The sequence below is a fragment of the Rhineura floridana genome, chromosome 2 (genome assembly GCF_030035675.1).
Source record: "Rhineura floridana isolate rRhiFlo1 chromosome 2, rRhiFlo1.hap2, whole genome shotgun sequence".
Lineage (NCBI taxonomy): Eukaryota > Metazoa > Chordata > Lepidosauria > Squamata > Rhineuridae > Rhineura > Rhineura floridana.
The window spans coordinates 166,819,039-166,840,824 of record NC_084481.1 but is presented as its reverse complement, the minus strand read 5'-3'; the positions used below and the strand labels follow the sequence as shown (position 1 = coordinate 166,840,824).

The 21,786-nt window shown below is 39.3% G+C and overlaps 1 protein-coding gene across 1 annotated transcript in view; it reads right to left on the bottom strand.

The window, feature by feature from the left end:
• LOC133378013 (cytosolic phospholipase A2 delta-like) overlaps positions 1-17,698 on the bottom strand; it is a 36,312-nt gene extending 18,614 nt beyond the window's left edge. The window contains exons 1-11 of the mRNA XM_061612798.1: positions 17,575-17,698; positions 16,417-16,553; positions 15,454-15,585; positions 13,921-13,961; positions 11,732-11,774; positions 11,464-11,527; positions 10,934-11,070; positions 5,373-5,486; positions 4,396-4,433; positions 1,843-1,978; positions 199-335 (exon numbers count right to left, since the gene is read on the bottom strand). Of these exons, the coding sequence (XP_061468782.1) occupies positions 199-335; positions 1,843-1,978; positions 4,396-4,433; positions 5,373-5,486; positions 10,934-11,070; positions 11,464-11,527; positions 11,732-11,774; positions 13,921-13,961; positions 15,454-15,585; positions 16,417-16,553; positions 17,575-17,698 (1,103 nt within the window). The remainder of the gene's footprint in view (positions 1-198; positions 336-1,842; positions 1,979-4,395; positions 4,434-5,372; positions 5,487-10,933; positions 11,071-11,463; positions 11,528-11,731; positions 11,775-13,920; positions 13,962-15,453; positions 15,586-16,416; positions 16,554-17,574) is intronic.
• Between the last annotated feature and the right edge of the window lie 4,088 nt (positions 17,699-21,786).

Genomic DNA, 21,786 nt, shown 5'->3' with positions numbered 1-21,786 from the left:
ACTCTTGCACAGTGATGCGTGAAGTGGCACATCTGGATTTCACTCATAAGTCCCAGAATTGTACCTTCATTCCTGATAAAGCTTGGCTCCAAGAACATGGATTGCATAATAATAATGATCAGATATTCTTGATACCTTTCCTTTGTGTCAGCTAAAAATGCCATATTCCTGTCCCCAGTTTCATGTTGATAGTCTCACCAAGTTGAGCCAGAAGTGCCACTGATATATGTTATGCAGTCCAGAACCCCAAGCTTCTTCAGTCCTGAGAGCTGCCCATAAAGAGATGTCATTGCTCGGCATCCACCTCCTGTGGCCATGACTGCCACTACTGGAACCTGTTCAACATACACAGACATACATAATTATTTTTGGCATGTACATTGCTCCTCATTAACTATGTCCTCTAGGCAGTTCACAAATTTAAAATATGGAAAATATAAATATTAACCTTTTCCAAGGGTATAATGTCAGCTAGAATAACTATTTTCTGTAAGACTAACACTAACATGTTGGTTAACCCAACAGAACAAGTAGTCCTTCTGCCAGAGAGGAGGGCACCATTTAGTCATTATGCAATTGTCTGTCAGGCATGTGCCAACTATGCCAGAGATCAGTTGCTTTGCTAGCATCACTGCTGCCCAAAACATGTTATTTGTTTGTTTCACAAAATTTATTTAATGCTTTATTGTTGAAACCTCTAAGTGGTTTACATAAAATATACAATATACATTAAAATTATCAATGAAAGTCACGAGTTAGAAACAAGCTGAGCGAAAAACAGTTTCAAGCATGAAGCTCAAATTCCCTTGACTCTCAATAAAAGATCTGAAAATCTCACACCTCTCTGATACACGTTAGCATAGCATCTGAACTGATGGGCGCAGTCTTGGTAACAGTGGAGAAAGAGAAGGGAGTGGAAGCTTAGAAGCGAAGAGGAATGGCAACTACAGTTTTTGGCTTGGCTAAGAATGCCAATCTTTCTGGTATCTGATGCGAAATTCAGCAGATATTGCCCATACATTTTCAAGTTTATTTTTACATCCATTAGGGCTATGGCTTTTTAAAAAATGAAAGCCAAGATTCACATCTTCCCACTACGTTTTATATTTTTTCTCGTAGTCTCACATCTGCCACAGGTGCTCAACTGTTGCTGAGAAAAAGTGATTGGGTACTGAAGATAGAGCCCAGAAACAAATTCGGCACCTGCAGTAAAGAAAGAGCCATTCACCAAGAAAGCGAATGCCCAAGAAGCAGAGGAGTGGAGACAAAGGGACACACAGCCCATATAATCAGGGGGGTTCTCTACGAAATCAGCTGCAATATGGCTCCAAACATGATAGAGAGAAGATAAAATATTTCAGCCTGCAAAGGCCTAAACAGTTTGGGCCTAACACCATTCCCTCCTCAAAGTCCATCACTTCAACAAACAGCCAGTCTTCAAAATCTATGATGCACCTTTTACTGGACAGCAGACTGTAGGCAGGGATCATGTGTTTAAGTGTTTCCCCAAAAAAGTCAATGCACATAGAAATATGGTTCAAAACGTTGAAGACTAGGGGTTCCTGCCGTCATTGCCATACAATCTGACACGTGGGGAGAAAGAACTAGAAAGAGTAATTGGGCAGGAAAGCAATAGTTTACAGCAGAATAGCCCTTAAGTATCTCCAATATACACCCTCCTCTCTTTTCTTTTCTATAACCCTCCTATGCACATACTGTTCCAGCTTTATACAATAAATAAATAAATGTGTTTGCACATTACACAGGTAAAAAATGATGAGTGTAAAAAAAACCGTCTTCCTCTCAGCTCCATATCCTGCATATCCTCCATACCCTTCATACCTCGTGATCCAACAGACCCTCTTTTAACTGGAGGACACTTTTCAGAGCATCTGCAACCACTTTCTTTCGTTTGTGCAGAAAAGCCTGCTCCTCTCCACACAGATCAAATCCCAAACGCACATCAAGGTGTTCTGAGCTGAAACATACATGAAGAAATACATACTGGAATCAAATACTACATCATCCGGTGACTACAGGATCATATAGTCCACATTTAGAGATATCCTGTTCCTGTAAATTAGGGATGGAGAACCTGTAGGCCTTCCATATGTTGTTGGACTACAGCTCCCATCATTCCTGACCACAGGCCTTGTTGGGTGGGACAGATGGGAGTTGGAGTCCAACAACATGTGACGTGCCACAGGTTCCCCATCCTTGTTCTAAATAGGATGCCTAAACCAGCCTCCCCACCCTCCAGATGTTTTGGATTCTGACTCTCATCAGCTGCAGCCAGCATGGGAAATAGTTAGGGATGATGGGAATTGTAGTCCAAAACATACAGAAGGCACTAGATCAGCCTTTCCCAACTAGTGGGCCACCAGATGTTGTTGGACCACAATTCCCATCTTTCCTGACCGTTGGCAATGCTGGCTGAGGCTGATGGGAGTTGTGGTCCAACAACATCTGGTGGCCCACTAGTTGGGAAAGGCTGCACTAGGTTGTAAAAGGCTGGCCTAAACCTTTATTAGACAAAAGGCAGAAGACGATCCTGCCAGCTCATTCCAAACAAACAGAAGAATCTACTTATTCTTAGGGTGGTTCCAGTCATAATAGAAATGTAAGAGGAACAGAATGTCTGAAATGCCTTGCATTTTCTGTCAACATGCTTCTTCATCATATCAGACACAGAATATCTTCCCTTTGCTCCAAGTGAGGGGAAAGCTTTCTTCTTTCTCCACTGGGCATGGTGTAAAAATGTGTTTTTTGCTCTTTTGCACATCCGATGTGTCCCTATATCACTATCACATTTGAAGCACCCTTAGGGTTCTCAGTATAGCTTAATGTAACTGCAGCTACATTGAAGTAGTTGGCTGATACTGTTGAGAGGTGAGAATGGGTGTGTTACTTGTGCAATCTGTATGCATTGACGTATGCCTAGTAGATTATCAAAATTACACATAGTAGACTATTAGGGTCAGTGAATATATTTGCTACTATCACTGTAATACTTTCCCACTTCAATCTGTAGGTAAAGGATAGGTATGAATGAATTTGTCCATTTCAGTTTCTTCTCATGTTCCAGTCTAAGTTCAGTTGTCCACATTTCCACAACAGTTTGCAATATTTCTTCTTCAGGTCCTCATGAAAATTTGTCAGCATTTTAGTGTGCATTTCTCCTAACATACACATTTTTAGGCAATTTTTCCTAAGGTACACTTTTTTCAAGTAATTTTCTTAATAGGATGCATTTTGCATGCTATTTTCACTAATATACACATTTTATGCACACTTTCCCCTAACATATGTGCTTTTGTACATTGTGTTATTTGGTTGCAGAACTGCATCACAAACTTTGGAAACGTGCAAATTTCAAAGGATAGCTGCGTTTCAGTACTTGTATTGTCTCACACAATGCATATCAGGTAGGTTTACATTAAAATGCAAACCAAACTGAATTTCTCCCCCATTTCTGGTAGTTACTTAAGGCGAACATAAAATGACTACAGCTGACACAACAGACAGGATTACTACCATTAACGAAACTCCTGACCGCAACTGTTTGAATTTCCCCTCTAAATATGCACATACACATAGAGTTACACACCATAGAGTCACACACCCCTAGGAACACTGGATGGGATAAAATAATATGGGGCTTTATGCTGAAGTGCCATGCAGTGCTGAGAACTACCACTAGAGTGCTTGGGACACCGTATCCTGGCATTGCTTGCTGAGGAGTAGGCTGTGATTTGTCAGTCTCAAAGTGTGCCACAGCGGACAGACTGGGATTTGGCAAACCACAAAAGAGTATTTCAAACTAGCAACATGTTAATTGTCCTGAAGACGGACATACATGAATACAGGAACTTCAAAGGGAAACTCTGTTCAGGCAATTCAATTCAGTAATTTGTGGCTTGAATCAAGCTTACTTCTTTAAGAAAAAAAACCACACTATATGTGTGAAGGAGCTTGCCAATGCCAGGATGTTATCACCAATGTTGCCTTGTTAATTGGACACAATAAATATCTTGCTCTCAAGTAATCATCACTCTCTGTGATTTTTGCAATTTTATTTTCCTCTACATACCCCCACCCCATCCCATCCTATACATAGATATGCTTGCCAATTCAGAATTACACCATGAATCTGATGAAGTGGATTGTGGTCCACAAAATTTATGCCATAATAAAATTGTCTTTAAGGTGCCACAAGACTCAGTGTTACTTTTCCAAAACAAATAAACAGGACTACTGTTCTGGAGAGGGGCATCTAAATCCCTTTGCTAACCAAAACAGTTGCAAAAAGGACAATACAGAAATACAAGAAATTGTCTGGGTTGCCCTAAAGGTGTGCTCAAGATTCCTCCCACCCTCAGAAGAGTCATACATTACCAAGTCTGTGTGTGCAACTTCAGTTCTAGATTAGTATCCTGAAATGAAATCAATCAATATTTAAATTTACATGTATAATCCACAGAATGCAGCTTTTTAGAGTGCATTTACATTATACTTTTTTACTGGAATATGCCACAAGGTGAAAAAAAAATCCTTGTAGTTTTTTCTGTGGCTGTTTGTTTTCATGAACATACGTCATTTGGTGAAGCAGAGTAATCACCATATGAAACCCCAGTTCTGAAAGTGGTGCATTTTCTGAGGTTGCATCTTTGCATCATGTTCTATAGGCACATTTATAAAAAGAAAAAGAATTACAGGGTGCTTTCATTTCTTATGACACTCCTTGGTTTATATATCTATCTAATCTATCTATCTATAATTATATCATTATTATATCCTAAACTATCACGCCATCACGCAGCATCATGTGGGAGTGGGGCACAATGGCAGGGCAGCAAGTGAGGCGAGGGTGTGAGGGAAGCAAGGATGTTGGAGAGGCTGACAACTGAGCTAGCAGGGCAGCCAGGTGCAGGGTGAGCAAAGCAAGTGGGCAGCTGTGGGGCGAGCAGGCAAGGCGAGTGAGCAAGGCGAGTTGGCAAGGGAAGTGGGTCGATGTGGAGTGAGCAGGCAAGCAGCCAGAGGGAGGGCGAGTGGCCAGAAGGCAGGCAGCGGCGATGGCAATCTAGCTGCGGAGCAAGTAGACATCCTAGGTGGGGAGATGGCCTAGGTACACTGCACGGAGCTGCATGGCAGTGACATTTGTCAAGGGGGCAGCAGCAGGGGCAGCAACATAGGAACAGGCGAGGAGCATTGGCAAGCCCATGGAGGCACTGGGAAGAATTGCAAGGTTTTCAGAGTCCATGTGTGTGCACGAGCACACACATTTATGTCTTTCAAGATCACCCATAATATAAATATCTGGAACAATTAATTGCTATAAGTTTAGCAACCTGTTCAAAGGGTGAAGCACTCACCTCTGATGCTGGGAGGACTACGTTCACCTCCTGCCCCACAGAAAATAATTTCAGAGGTATAGTCAAGGATGCAGATGAATTCTGTTTGTCTTGCCCCCCATTACTTGAACAATGCTGGACAGGGACAAAGGTTATGTTGTTACATAATCAGAAAATATTATGCATAAGGTTTGTTTTGATTTTTTTTAAAAAATATTGGTATTACGTATGTGTGGTATTCCAACTGAATAGGACGACAGTCTATATAACCCTAGAGTTGAACCATGCAGTTTTTGCATGTAACTTCTCAGTTAACTGAAATTCTAAAACTATATATCTATTATCATTGGAATAATTGTTTATCAAGGTTATTATTAGATTAGTAAATATTTGGAGTAAAACATGAATTCAGTCAAGCATTACCAATTGTAAAATGGAGCTAACAAATTTACCATCCTCTTTCTCACAACTTTTTGCTTTTGGGGAGTAGTCAAGGGAGAATCTGGAAAAAAGGCACAAACAGCATGATCCTAAAGAAGCAAGTCCTATTTGAGTTCAATAGGGCTTACACAGAGGTAAGTAGTCACAAGATGGCAGCCTAGGAGTCTGGAACCAGGGTACCTGGAAGTCAGACTGCAGTACCTACTTTCTGTACCACCAGAACAGCATGTCTGCTGAATGAGTTGTGGTCTGAATTATGTCTACACAGAGGTGCCAACTAAGCAGCATTTCAAGTCCCACCAGCTAACTCAGCATCAAGTCAGGTGAAGCTTCAGCCCCAGAGCCTGCTCTGAAGTCTACAGAACTGTTCTAGTCAGAAGATCTCTTTAAACCAAACTTCTGCTCAAATCAGTTCCTTACAGTCTCCCTCTGTAATCTGATACTTTGCTGACTTGGACTACAACAAAGATAATCAGTTTGTGTTAAATATGTTTTAATTTTTGATATAACTAATTTGTTTAAATTGCTTGATATGTGGTTTTAAGTGTATGTCAGATGTTTTTATCTGTTGTAAACCGCCCAGAGAGCTTCGGCTATGGGGCGGTATAGAAATTTAATTAATAAATAAATAATAAATCAATATGGTGCCCTCTAGATGTATGACACCTTCTAAAGATGACCCATTCTTTCACCCCGCCTTTCTGTTCATTTGCCTCTCCAGATCGTGAGTATTGTAGCACACTAATGTCAGAAAGAAATTACTTTCACTTGCTTTCCAGAACAGTGGCTGCAATGGTCTGGAGTACAAAAAGAAAAGAAAGAAATCCTCTACTTATTTTATTAGTCCTGTCAAACCTATTGAGGCTTACTTCTGAGCAGACCCGCATAATCTGAGGTATCCATGGTTTAAAACTGAAAATGTTTGGTCTTTCTTCCAGATTAATCCAAACAGATTGCCCCCAAACGAATGGATCCCTCAATTGAAAAAAGATCCCCCACCACTGGTTTACCACTTTCATTGTGGTTTGGAACAAACCATATATTTAAATTAGGGTTGCCAGGTCAGAAGCATCCCAAAACCTGAGATTTCAGGGGCGGGCCCTAGTGATGTCAGGGAGTGGGCCCGAGTGATGTCACAGGGGTGGGCCCAAGTGAAGTCACGGAGCAGGCCCTAGAGAAGTCATTAAGCATGATACATTAAGCATCAATCACAGTTGCTTGGATCATACAATTTTTAAAAAATTCTCTGATTGGAAATTAAGATAGAAATCTTAGCTAAAAGATGGAGCCTGGGTAGGGAACATTTAATCTAGCCTACTTGCTTCTGGCAAGAATGGTTTAAGCGCCTTCAGGCCAGGCCAGTCACCCGAAGGCCATTGTAGGAAAAAAGGAGCCTAGTGTTGTGAAGATGTTAGATGGGAGCATTCAGGAGTAAAGATGGATGCCCCTGAAGGCTGCAATTCTAAACACACTTACTAAGGGACTAAGCCCATAGAACTCGACAGGACTTACTTCTGAGTAGATATAGTTTGGATTGTGCTGTTGGTAAACCTTGACTAGGGATCCTCTGCAGAGACATCCATATCCAAGCAGGGTTGGCAACCCTGCCTTGAATGCCCTGCGCTTATCTTTTAAAATGGCTGCTCCACACGTCTTTACAGATTTGACCCTTCACTTCAGAAAGAGGTTTGAGAAATGAGTAAAAGTAGAAGATTCTCTACTCTTTCTGTCTACCTTGTGGGCTGCTATAAACTCACTTTGACAGCCAACCCAATTCCAGTGAGTAATAATTGACAGAGAGAAAACACACATGGTTTGGTCTACCATCACAGGCAGCAGCTTGGGAACAACAATTGCAGCCGCACTTCCAAATATGTGAATTCTCTTTTACCACTATTGGGCAAGAAGCAAACTGCCATGCAACCAACAAGGTGCATCATCAATGGGTTTTAGGGGGTTGAGCTGAGCACATGGAACCACTGCTGTTGCTTCTATGGCTGTAACGGAGTAAAGGTAAATGAAATGCAAACAGAAAATGAAAACCTAAAGACAGTGATGCTTTCCTAAATGCAATACCATACCAACCACAACAACATTTCTATGACCAAGGCAGACAACTCTGCATCTCACAACCAGTCAGGATTCATAACCAAAAACCAAAACTAAAAAAATCCTGGCAGCCAGTCAGTTAATGCAGAATGCTGCAGCACAATTGCTGACGTGAGTGAGATCGTATCAGCACATAATACCTTTGCTGTGAAATCTGCATTGGTTGCTGATTTGCTACCAGGCCAAGTTCAAGCTGTGCTTTCCATGTTCTGGGTGCCACATAGTACTTGTTCTGCTCTTGTAAGAAATCAGTCCTGTAATGTGGCAGCACCTACGCTTTGGAACTCCTTGCATATTGACATTAGGCAGACGCCTCTTTTCAGCGCCTGCTAAAATTATTTTTGTTTAGGCAAGCCTATCCAGGCATTTAGAAGCTATTGTGTTTTTAAATCTGTTTTTAATTCATTGTTGGTTTTATTATTTTGAATGTTTTTAAATACATGTCTAACTATTTTTGCCAATAATTTTATTGTTTTAATTCTTTCTGTAAACCGCTTTGAGATTTTTTACAAAAAAGTGGTATATAACTATTGTAAATAAAATACATAAATAAATTTTGGAGTCACTGTGTCCCTTGAGTCTCTTCCCACTTTTAGGAACAAAGGAATCTGCCTTATACTGACTCTGGCCATTTGGTAGCACATAGCTCAGTACTGATGACATGGACTAGCATTGGCTCTCCAGGATCCCAGCAATAGTGTTTTCCAGAATTTGAATTCTGGACCTTTCCATGCAAAGCATGTGCCTTACCAATGAGCTACAACCCTTTCCCTGTTTAAAAAAGTATCTTTTAAAATTGTTCTTTTCAATTCACTCTTGAATGCACATCATACCTAGGGCAGATCCACACCATTCATTTAAAGCACATTCAACACCCATTTGAAGTACATGAATCCCACCCCAGAATCATGGGAACTGCAGTTTGTTAAGGGTAGTGAGAACTATAACTGTGAGGGGGAAACTACACTTCCCATGATTCTTAAGGGGAAGTCATGCACTTTAAATGCGAGTTGGATGTGCTTTAAATGTATTGTGTGTAAATTAAATGTATTGCATGTAAATTGTTTTAATTATTTTTTCAAAATGGAAATGAGCTATAAAGTGTAGTAGGTTTCCATGGGCTATTCACAATCTCTCAGCCTATCTGCCCCTCAGGATGAAAACAATGGAGAACCATGACCACTCCAAGGAAGAAGGGCACACTTAAAATGTAGAGGAAGTATTGTACAACCATAGTGTGAAATCAGATACATATTGGGACACAGTATGAAGAAATATTTATATAAGCATGACTATCAAATATGTATATTATTATCACAACCTGAAAAGATATTTATAGTGCAATCCTATGTTTGTTTACTCAGAAGCAAATCCCAATGTATTCAAGGGGCTTACTCAACCAGGGAAATGTCAAGAGAACTGCAGCCTCAAGTGATAAGGAACTTTTTCTTTTAACAAGCCTTTTAAGTTGAGACCTTATCCCAGTCTATGTCTGTGTTGGAATTGCTTTTTAATATGTTTTTAAACCTTTTCTTTTTTTAAAAAAAAGATGTTTTTAAAGATGTTTTGTTTTAATATATTTTAAAGTCTGTTTTTATGATTTTTAAAGTGTATTTAGTGCTTTTGTTTGCTGCCCTGGGCTCCTACTGGGAGGAAGGGTGGGATATAAATCAAATAATAAATAAATAAATAAACTTCATTCACCCAACCCAAAGCTCAGAATCATGCCACTTTACTCTGTTTTGCAACTGTTTATACTTGTTTTATGGTTATTGGATTTTAAAGGGATTTATTTCTTATTGTGAGCTGCCTTGGTTTCCAGTCACCAACCCTACCTCACAGGGTTGTTAGAAAGACTACACACACACACACACTTACACTTGCAGGTGTAAAAACATACCCCAGATAATAGTTTATTGTCAAACCAGTTGGTCATTGCAGAACATTTTTAAAAAATCAGCATTAGTTTCCTACATAATAAAAACTGTGATACCTAAGTAAGCCCTGCCTAATTGCTTTAAAAATAGGATTGGAAGGAGAGAGAAAGATTTACAACACAAACACAATTCTTTGCTGTGTTTACTCAAAAGTCCAATTAATTTACAGCACAATCCTAACCATGTCTACTCAAAAGTAAGTCATATTGAATTCAATGGGGTTTACTCCAGGTACATGGGATTAGCATTGCTTTACTCCCAGAAAAGCAAGTATTGGATTACTTTCATTTTGAGAAGGTTGTCAAAGCATTGCCCTTTTCAATAGCCCAGGATCTGACTCTTGCACACAAGAGAAAAAAACCTGAAAGCCATATACTCAAACTGAAAATCTCATGACCACCATTTTCTGACGTTGTAATGAAGTCTAGGCACTGCCTGGGTCAACAAATCACAGCCCTGGTTTCACTTATTGGCTACAATCCTGAAAGGGCTGGGTTAGAGTTACGAGCTGCTATACAGATCTGTTAAACAGATTTAACAGATGCGGGGGCAGCTGATGTTTTGGTGTATATCTCGGGAACCAGACCACCTAGAAACTTAATTTGTAAAAACAATTGAAGCTGAGAGTCCAGAGATTAAGGGAAGTCACCCAGAGACCCAGAGGAGACCCCCCAAAACCAGATTATCCAGCTGAAAACCAGACACCTGGTACCCCTACTTTAAATACAGAAAGCTATGGTTTGTTCCAACTACAGTTATAACAAAACAGAATCAAATTGTGGTTTCAGATTCTGGTTTGCTATAACTAAAAATAGTTTGGACATTGTTTCCCATATTAGCACATAATAGGTAACTATATTTGTTCCAAACTGCAAATAGAATTTTAAACTTCCTCCCCTCAAACTCAGAGGAGGAAGGAAGAGGAGTGGGGCATGGAAGTCTGAGGCTCATTCTCATAATGGAAATGGAAAACCATGATTTCCTGTTGTCAAAGCCAGTATCTTGTACCAGTTTGAACAGAGTACAATATTCTGATCCTATTATATTTTTAGGTGTTAAGTGAGATACAATTATTTCCAAGGAAAGTAATATCACCTGCAGTTGGCCATTTAATTCTGGTTCCCAGTGTGTTGGATAATGGAACTGAAAGCATTCCACCAATCCAGATTTGAAAACAGTTTTCCATGTATCTTCATGTGATCCCTTCACTCTCAACTGAAGGTCACCATCCTCTACAAAGAGAAGCCCAATATTAACATGAGTGTCAAAAGTATCTACTGTTATCTAGAAACCACTATTTTTAGTATCTATATGGATTTAAGATATATAAAAAAATCCAGTACATAATAATTGCTTAACATCTAATAACTAGAAGGAAATCACATCCAAAATATTGGCACCAGTAAATCAATTGCTGTTCTAAAAAGAAGTTTAATGTTTAATAATTTGTTGGTGTTTGTTTCTCACTTAGGTACTAGTAATAACTTCAAAATAGTGCTAAATTTTGCCAAGGGCTGGATTAATCAACAAGCTAAATATGCTACAGAGGAGGGATCCAGTTTTTTGTATTTTTTTTTAGCAAAGTCCACTCTAGGGGGAGGGGAGGAGTCTGTATCTGGACTTACCTTTTAAATACTTCATACTTTTCCCCTTGGCCACACAAACATTTAAACAAGAAACTGGACGGGCCTGTGAAAAAAGAACAATAATCCAAATTATGAAGATTTAAGTTATCAAGCATTCAAGAAGAGATGCCTCTGAAGATAGTTCTTCTCCCAAAGGCCTCCACCCCCACAGAGTTTAGTTCTTTCCATGGCTATAAAATTATAATTAACCTAAACCCACATTCCAAAAACAATGAAAGTAGGCACAAATTCAAAATATAAATATTACCACTAGGATGTAGTTTGTGGTGATATTTTCAAGGTCATCCAAACTAGAAGGAGCGAGGAAAGGCAGATTTTAAAAATAATTGCATTGAATATATCCATCTTAGCAACCAACCTTACCATACAAATTTAGCAAACACAGACCTGGCAGAACAGGATTGCAGAAAGGAGTATGAACCACAAGCAATACAGAAAGAGAATTCCACCCCTTCCAGCCTAGATGACAAACAGACTTTAGGCACCATCCAGTCAAAGCACGTGCACAGCACACGCCATTGCACATTTCCTCAGAAGGAAATTCCACTGTATTCATCAGGCCCTAATTCCCAGTAAGTGTGTTTAGGAGTTGCAGGCCTTTGATTTCAATAGGAGAGAATACTCATATGATTCATTTTTTTCAATTGACTTAAAAGTGCTTAACTGTGGTCAAAGTGGGCCTATAATACATGTACAAGTTAATACGTTCTATATGCATCACTGCTGGATATCAAACTTGCATTTAGTAAAGCAATCCTATTAGCAGACCCAGCGGCAGCATGTAGCCAGGTTGGGCCCTGGCCATGGGTCCCTGCAGCCCAGAAGGGCCCCTGAAGGGATCCTCCTTAGGCTGAGAGGGTGGAACTCCCGCTCCGCAATCCATACCAGCATCGGGTTGTGGGACCCATCGGATTGCAGATTGCAGAGTGGGAGCTCCCAGGAAACAAACACACCTGATACAAGCGGCATGGGCTTAAATAAACCTGCCTGCCCCACCTACCTCCCACATCTGCACATCAGTGTGCTTGCCCCATGCACTGTTGTCACCCAAGATGGTGGCTGGGACATCTGTAAAGGGGTTGACATCCCTGTTGCCATGTTGGGTGATGACAGGCATGCACACTGAATTACTGATGCAGGAGGTAGGTGAAGCTGGTGGACCTATTTAAGCCTCATGCCGCTTGCGTCATGAGGGGATGTTGGGGAGTATTACACTGCAGGCCCAGGTCAGGCTGGTGCCCTGCCTATTAGAAAGCATTTGTTTGTGTAATAATGCCTTTAGAGCGTCTGGGAAAGAAAAATGGAATAGCACCATGATCTCCAGACTTCTAGGTCAGTTATAATAGCAGCCAATCAGAAAAAAACTATGGGCTGGGTTTAGAGAAGATTGAGTGGAACTCTACTCAAGAACTGGGACTTTCCTGGCTCCCACACACACACCAGCTCCCTCTACCCCCTAAAGCCACTCCTAAAGCCACTCCTGACTGTCAATGGAACTTCTGGAATGGTGTGGGATGTGGCGCTGGTGGGGTTGTGGCAGGAGTGGGGAATCAGAGGAATTCAGCAGGGTGCCTTGCAAACAGAAGTGTTTTTTCCACTTCCACAAGAAGAACGTGGATTCAACCTTACATGTTTTAATAATCACTCAATATATGCTTTAGTTATAAAAAAGTATCATCATTATTATTATTATTAATCATCATCATCATCATAAGGAGCCCTGGGCAGGAACTATGACTATATAAATATACAAATTAATCTCCAATAGTAAATAGTGATATTTTCTTTGTTCTTTCCTAAATATTTTTCACAATAGTTTGATTGCACAGTATTTATACCCATAGCAATACAATTTGTTTTTTGATGTAATATTAAAAAAAATACTTTTCTTACAATGCTAGTAGAATTATACAAAAGGATATTATCTCTCTAGTGGAAAAGTGGCAAGTGTGAAACAGCCCTAATCAAACTGTTCCAGGTAGAATTCCTCATTATGGATCAGGAAACACCCTGTATCACAATGTATATGGAATGTTCTCTGAATGGAGGAAAGGAATAAAGCACACTTTATTTAATTGAATTTAGAAGAACATGATTATAGCAGTAAAGCTCGAACTTTAGGTGAAAGGTAATTAACTGTAAAAGAGAAGAAGAAATCCCAAAAATAGTTTGATTTATTGTGCACAATTAAATTCATGTCTAAACAAGCAACAGCTGAGATCATGGCTCATAATAGCCCAGGAACTTCCAGCAGCCCAAATGCTCAAAGTGACAGCAGATGTAATTAGTTTTGCCGTACAGTCTTGCTGACTTCTGTTCATTAAATTTGCAACATGTTATAAAGGCATCTATGAATGTACCACTTTAAATCTTTTTTTTTAAATTGCTCCACATTTTTTAAAGAATCAGTAATCCTTCTCTATTATTACTACATACTTTTCCTTCATGATGAACTCTACATCCAGTTCTTCACTTCTCTGGAAAGACAAAGATGGGTGGGATAAGGAAAATAAAATATGTTAAATTTAAAAAACAATGAAGTAACGAGATGCTGTTCATCATTATTAAATAGGAATGGCAACTACAACAAGACATTGCAGGATTCCAGCCAAACAGCCATAAAAATATAAGAAGAGCCCTGCTGGATCAGGCTAAATCCCCATCTATTCCACCATTCTGTTCTTAGGGTAGCCAACCAGATGTCTATGGGAAGGCAATGAGCAGGACGGGAGTACTCTCCCAGTCATGCCCCCCAGCAACTTGTATTCAGAGGCATATTGCCTCTGATAAGGAAGGTAATAGCTACCATGATACCAGAGGTAATAGGTACTGTTTTTCTCGTCTGCCATTGCTGATGGGGGAGAAATTCAGTTCAGCTCACAGTTAAAGCTGAATCTTTCAAATTTGCACTTTCTGAAAAAATATGCAACTAAAAACACAGCCATCCTTCGGAATTTGCACTTATTGAATTTTGTAATGCAGTTCTGCAACTAAACAATGTTTGCAAAAATGCATATGTTAGGTAAAAGTGTGCATAAAAATGAAGACATGAGCAAAAAAATGCATTATAGGAGAATTAACTGCTTGCAAAAATGTGTAGGTTAGTCAAAACTACATACAAAAATGTGTTTATTGGGAGAAATTTCCACGAAAATGCTGAAGAATTTTCATGGGGATTTTTTTTAAAAAATTGCATATTGCTTCAGAAATGTGGAGAACTGAATTTTAGATTGGAAGAATGAGAAACTGAGAGAATTAAAACTGACAGATCTTTTTGTCCCTATCCTCCATGAATTTGCAAGTTGGCAGCCATCATTACACCTGGGGTAGCGATTCCACTTTTTGTCTGCCCTCTGTTCAACTTCACTGGATGATCCCCATTTCTAATATTATGAGAGCAGGGGAAAAACTAACCCCTATACACTTTCTCTACACCATGCATAATTTTATGAATTTTATCCCCTCCCCCATATATGTCATTTTGGTTAAACAAAGGATCCACAATCAAAGTGAATGAGTTTGCCAGTAGCGGATGGCACAGTGAAGTAGAGGTACTTACTTGACCTCCACACAGGGAGTTGCTGCCCTTACTGAGAGGGGTAGGCAGTGGGGAGAGCCGCATGGTGCAAACTAGTGGAGCCAATCCAGTGCCCCTGCCACTGCATTTGCACCACACCACCCTTCCTGCCACTTGGCCCCTCCCCCCTCCTAGTAAACAGCAGCAACTCACCTACTAGGAGGTCATTTAAGTGTCTCTCTCCGTTATGCCATATGGTAGTGGAACTTGGTATTAGTACACTTAAACAGGTAAACATCATTCAGGACTTCTTCATGCATGATCATGATGTTTTGTGTGTATATTACACACGTATTATATAGTAAAAGTTCCATTCATGAAGTACAAACAAAGATATTCCTCTTCCTTTGAAAAATAAAGCAAAGATATAAGCAAGATGCTTCACTCCTTACCTCTGGATTGAGAATGAAAGTTACATGGAATCTCTCTCCAGGACTGACTTCTGCTACATCAAAAAGAACAGTAAAGAGAAGGTCGTCTTTTGTGAGCAGGTCTTCATCATAAATCCTCAGTTCCAGGATGTTCTGAAAATTAAGGAAGTTCCTTTAAAGATTTTATGTGTTTGTGTTAAACTTTAGGACCTCAAATGTATCCTAACAGATGCCTAATATTGATTTGGATGGAAGACGATCCTATGGTCAAAAGATGCCAATGCATTGTTTCCACTATCAAACAATGTTGGTCCAAAGTCTTACCCATCTCAGTCTACTTATTTAGTTTTATTTATTTACTAGATTTATATCCTTCCCTTTCTCCCAGCAGGAGCCCAGGGTGGCAAATAAAAGCACTAACAACATTTTAACACATCATAAAAACAGACTCTAAAATATATTAAAACAAAACAACGATTAAAAACATATTAAAATCTTTAAAAACATTTTTAAAAGCTTCAAAAACATCTATTTCTAAAAAAGAAGGTTTAAAAACATATTAAAAAGCAATTCTAACACAGACGCAGAATGGGATAAGGTCTCTACTTAAAAGGCTTGTTGAAAGAGGAAGGTCTTCAGTAGGCACCGAAAAGATAACAGAGACGGCGCCTGTCTAATATTTAAGGGGAGGGAATTCCAAAGGGTAGGTGTAACTACACTAAAGGTCCATTTCCAATGTTGTGTAGAATGGACCTCCTGATAAGATAGTAGCTGCAGGAGGCCCTCACCTGCAGAGTGAAGTGACTGACTGGGTATATAAGGGATAAGACGGTCTTTCAGGTATTCTGGTCCCAAGCTGTATAGGGCTTTGTAGACCAAAACTAGAACGTTGAACTTAGCCCGGTAACTAATAGGTAGCCTACTTGAGATATTCTTGATTCCGGATTCACTGGGACTTGATGACAAGAAATGCTATTTCCTTACCTTCACTTGATTCTGTATCGTGAAATAAAAGGTTTCATTCCACATAGGATCATTGGAGTTTAAGACTGTTTGAGTTCTTGCTTCCTCTTTCGAAGCTGTTGGTAGCCACAGTGTAACATAGCAATCAGTTCCACTCACTACATCAGAGAGGAAAATGTACATAATGTGTGTCTAAGCCAACCACTAAAATCACAACATTAATAATCTTCTTGACTCTATTCGGTTAAGTCCTTTCAAATACAGAGATTGGATAGGTTTGGTGCTAACATCTCCAGAGGTAAGGAGTCAGTTTAGCCCCACAGGCACCCCTTTACTTTTCTACCATAAAATGAAAACTAATAATAATTCATTTCTATGGGGACAAGTAAAGCACTGCACTTAGGGACACCTTTGAATAAAGAGTGGGGGGACTGGCCTGGTCTGACCTGACAGAAATCAAGACAAGGTTGATGAAGGCAGACAATGCAACTCTGCGATCTCTGCACCCACATATACTATCATTGAAACAGCAGGCATTTTGCTAATTGCATATAATGCTGCCTTCTTATGGCTAGCCTACAAATTATCTGGTCTACGTGGTAGCACAGAGGAAAATGTTTTATACCAACGTGTAAATTATCTACCATCTTGTCTCCTCTGACTGGAAGCAGCTCTCCAGGCAAGCAGAAGTCTCTCCCATTACCTGCTACCTGACTCCTTTTTTAAGTAGAGATTCCAGGGACTCACTGAACCTGGGACCTCCTGCGTAGAAAGCATGTGTTCTGCCACTGAGCTGTGATCCCTACCCACTGCTGCAATGACGAGGAGAGTTCATGTATACAGTTTATATGATGATTATATCTAAAAAGTAGTTGTCTCCCAGTCCTAAACTAGTACAGTAATGCTCTGTGTGCATGTGTAATATATAGGTTTTTTTCAAAGCATTGAATGGCATGATCGTGTGTCCCATCTAGTTTGCCCTCAGGCCAAAGAGTCTTTATACATATAAATTCATAGGACTGGCTCTTTCATAAACCTGCCAAAGTATTTCAGGTTTGCCGAGCACTTTATCTCTAATTAATTCCTGAATTTAGAGGTCTTTTCTGTGTTTTGTTCTAGTACCACTCCTAATTTCATGGAACAGAGACAGTGAAAATCTGTAAGAAATATGGTACTCACATATATCTGCTATAGTGATATTTCTAGCTTGCAAGATTTTCACAGAAAGCAGAGATATGGGAAAGGCTTGAATCTGCAAAGCATGATTTGATGGAGTCACAAAACTGAATTGAGCTACACACATGATACCAACCCAAGGAAACAAAATAGATCATCTCAGAACTGTGGAATAATAAGACTGGGAAATATCTAAGAGCCAGCCCAACCCTCAACTCTGAAGCTAGTTCCTTCATTCTTAATGTACAGTAGAAGAGAAGAATAGACCTTAGCCCTATTCAGACATTTGACAAACATCAATATAAGGAGGGAGGGGAACAGGATTGTGTTCACTGTGCTCACTTTTGATCTCCATATATTGAACTGAAAGTCTAAACAGAGCCTAATATTCCAAGAAACAAAATAGCTTAATTACTTCATTCATTTTTGTTATTAAAATCTTCATTTGATTTGTTGTTCATTCATTTTGTAATGGCTTAGTCATTAGATTTGCTCAACACAGAGAGAGAGAGAATATAGCCCAAAATTTGAATGTACATTTCCACCTTCTGAGTGATAGTACTGTACTTTTGCATCAAAAACAATAATTGGATAGTTACACTTTTAAATTTACCTCCTGACAACTGGCAGTTGGCTCCTCAGACATCATGTGCTCTAAAAACTTTATGCAGTCTGATGAGAAAAATTTCAGGTACTGCTGGAGGGAACTGGTTCCTTGGATGGAGGGGACTAGTCTTGGTTCTGTCTGTCTTTCAAGTGACAGAACTTGGAAATAGTTGTAATATAAACAGAAACACAGCTCCACCCTTGATGATTAAAAAAATACTTTAAGAGTTCTCCATGCACATATAAATAGCATGACTTAGATTATCATTTTTCGCAAGTTTGCACTGTTTTTATGGTGTAGCCAACTGAATTATGCACATCACTAGTTAACAAAATTCCAGAGTTCCTATCCTGGTATTCATTAGCAAATGTGACCTCCATGCTTTTCCAGATGATAAGACAATGCATGCCCAAATTATTGTTGTTTTTCAATCATGCAGTGTTCCCATGAGTTGTTACCTGCACAATAACAAATAGCCAGATTAGCTGCATGGGGTGGGCACTGAGGACTTCACTGTTGTTAGGAGTTTATTGGACTTGAGGGTGATAAAATTATTCAGTCCTAAAAACAAATATGGATTGTGAGGGGCTCCAAAAGAATCTCTCCAAACTTGGGGAATGTGCAGGGAATGGGCACCTTAAGGAGAATATTGAAGAGCAAGAAAATGATCAAGATCAAAATGATCAAGAACCGGAGCAAACCCATTATGAGGAAAGATTACAACATTTGAGGCCTTTTTAACTTCACTGGTGCCATAAAATGAATGCATGTTATTTAAAAAAAACAGGTCTCCCATTGTGCTCATATGCCTCATAATGGGAACATGTGTTCAAACCTGATGCTATGGATTGGTATTACCTACTGTGATGGAAGTACATTTACTACAATAGCTTGTACTACCTTGTGCAAAGTTAGATCCCCTTTCCAGGAAGCAGGCAAGTGCAGGTTTAGAATAATAAAGGCTTATAATATAGTCCTATAGGAATACATAAATACAGTGTATTCTCACACTGAATGGCTTTTCCTTTGAAAAAAGTCATGTATGCTCAAAATGCACTAGAAATCTTACATTTTTGTACACGTACATCAAACGGGGTTGCTATTACAAACATTAGGGTATTGCCCACTTGTAGGTGGCCCAATAGGATACTCCACCATGAGGCTGCTCCCTCCTTACACCAAACAAAATAGTGTTAGGAATCATTACAGAGCACATCTGCTGAGTGGCAAAGGTAAATGGTTTGTCGACTGGTAGCTGATGAATTGATGCTGTCAGCACAGGCTATTAGTTACTGAGAGCTGTTATGAGTTCCCATCCCATGGGTGCCTGGGTGTAGGCTAAACAAAATTCCTCCCAAAGGTGGTGTCACAGTTTGACCTTCACATATCAGGTTATTTCTCTCATAATTCTTATTGTCATGTGAAACAAGGTCCTTTTTCAAAAACCAGTATGCTAAAATTTTGTGTTGTTTTGAAATGTTTTTATGTTGTTGTACATTGCTCTGATGTTTTGCAAGAGGATGGTATAAAAACACTTTTATAAATAAATAAAAATAAAGTATGTTTCAACTAATAGTTAATAAGTAAATAAATATAGGGTGATGATGATTTTAAAAATATTTTGCTTGTTTATAAACAGCCATGTTAAAGTTTCTTTAGTATAACTATTTCATCCTCATGTTTCATTTGGCTGACATCACCATGAGAATTATATTTAACCAATTAAGGAAATAAAATAATGTAATATTAGGTCCCTGCACTGTTGCTTCATTAAAAGTCACATTCCTGTATAGTCAGGATGATGTCACAGAGTTATCATCACAGTCACATTCAGTTATACAAAAAAAATTTTCCTAGATAGCTTCACAAACTCATTATAACAACATAATTCAAAGTAAGTTTATAAGAGTATGTCTACGTCTTATAGCACCTGTAGTAACCTGGTTCAGCTCATACTAGTAAGACTATGTGATCTAGACTGCTTTATCTGATCATTTAACTTCGATACAACATAATTATTAGTCTTTTAATTAAAATGTTTACAATATTTAAATTCTCCAAATTCATGAACACCTTGACTGGATTAATCCTATAAGCTGCTACTCTATGGCAGCATCTCATAGGATCTAGCAGCCTGACAGATCTGTCACTTGCTGCATCCAGTTCTGGACACCACACTCTAAGAAGGATGCAGACAAACTGGAACAGGTTCAGAGGAGGGCAACAAGGATGAACAGGGGACTGGAAACAAAGCCCTATGAGGTGAGAAATGGGCATGCTTAGCCTTGAGAAGAGAAGACTGAGGGGAGATATGATAGCAATCTTCAGGTAAATGAAAGGTTGTCACACAGAGGAGGGCCAAGATCTCTTCTCAAATCATCCCAGAGTGTAAGCCATGGAATAATGGTCTCAAGTTGCAGGAAGCCAGATTTTTGCTGAACATCAGGAAAAACATCCTGTTAGAACTGTACAACAATGGAACCAGTTACCTTGGGAGGTGTTGGGCTCTCCAACACTGGTGGCACTCAAGAGGCAGCTGCAGATCCAGTGCCAGCTGGCAGCTAGGTTAGGCACTGGCTGAGGGGCCCTGGGACTGGGCGGTTGTAGCTTCTGCTCTGCAATCCATGCAGCCCTGGGCAGCCACCTGTCAGGTATGCTTTAACTTGGGTTCCTGCACTGAGCAGGGGATTAGAGTCAATAGCCATATAGGCCCCTTCTAACTCTACTGTTCTATGATTCTATTATTCTCCTACCCAGTTCTGACATGGGGATACTCCATGTCTCTCATGCAGCCCGTGTGAATCATACAAGTCATGCATGTGATTAGACGCTAACCTAGCCATGGTGCATAGGCGACAAAAATAAATTTTTCTCACACAGATCTTACCTGGCAAATTATTTTATTTATTTATTTATTTATTATTTGATTTATATCCTGCCCTTCCTCCCAGCAGGAGCCCAGGGCAGCAAACAAAAGTACTATCAAAACACTTTAAAACATCATAAAAACAGACATTAAAATACATTAAAACAAAACAACTTTAAAAACATTTTTTTAAAAAGCTTTGAAGACAAAAAAAAGGTTAAAAACCATTGTTTTTAAAAAAAAGGTTTAAAAGCATATTAAAAAGCCATTCCAACAAACACAAATTACTGGTTGTTGGGGTTTTTTCTTTATTTTTGTCATAATTTATCATTATAATTTGTCTTTCTTTTGTACTCCAAAGACTTTGGGCACAATCTGTTCTACACACTGTTAGTATGATAAAGTTCCTGTCCTTCTCATAAGCAGATCATGGCCCACATTAACATTAACTATAGTTTATAGTTCAGGAATTTGCCAAAACATCAGCACTTTGAATGTGTTCTAACTTTGGCTCTGATTCAGTTTTGAGTCATTTAACAAAATCTGAACATTCTGATCTCTGTTCACACTAAATGGAAAGAGGAACCACCTTTGTCTATTTTTTGAGAGGGTGAAGTAGAGATAATATCTAGCCTTAAATAAGTACCTGTATATGTTGGAAGCATTTATCATACATGAAGGATGCAAGGGTCTGTATAAAGTAAGGGTGGAGCTGTGGGTCGTATCCATCACAGTTGTCCTG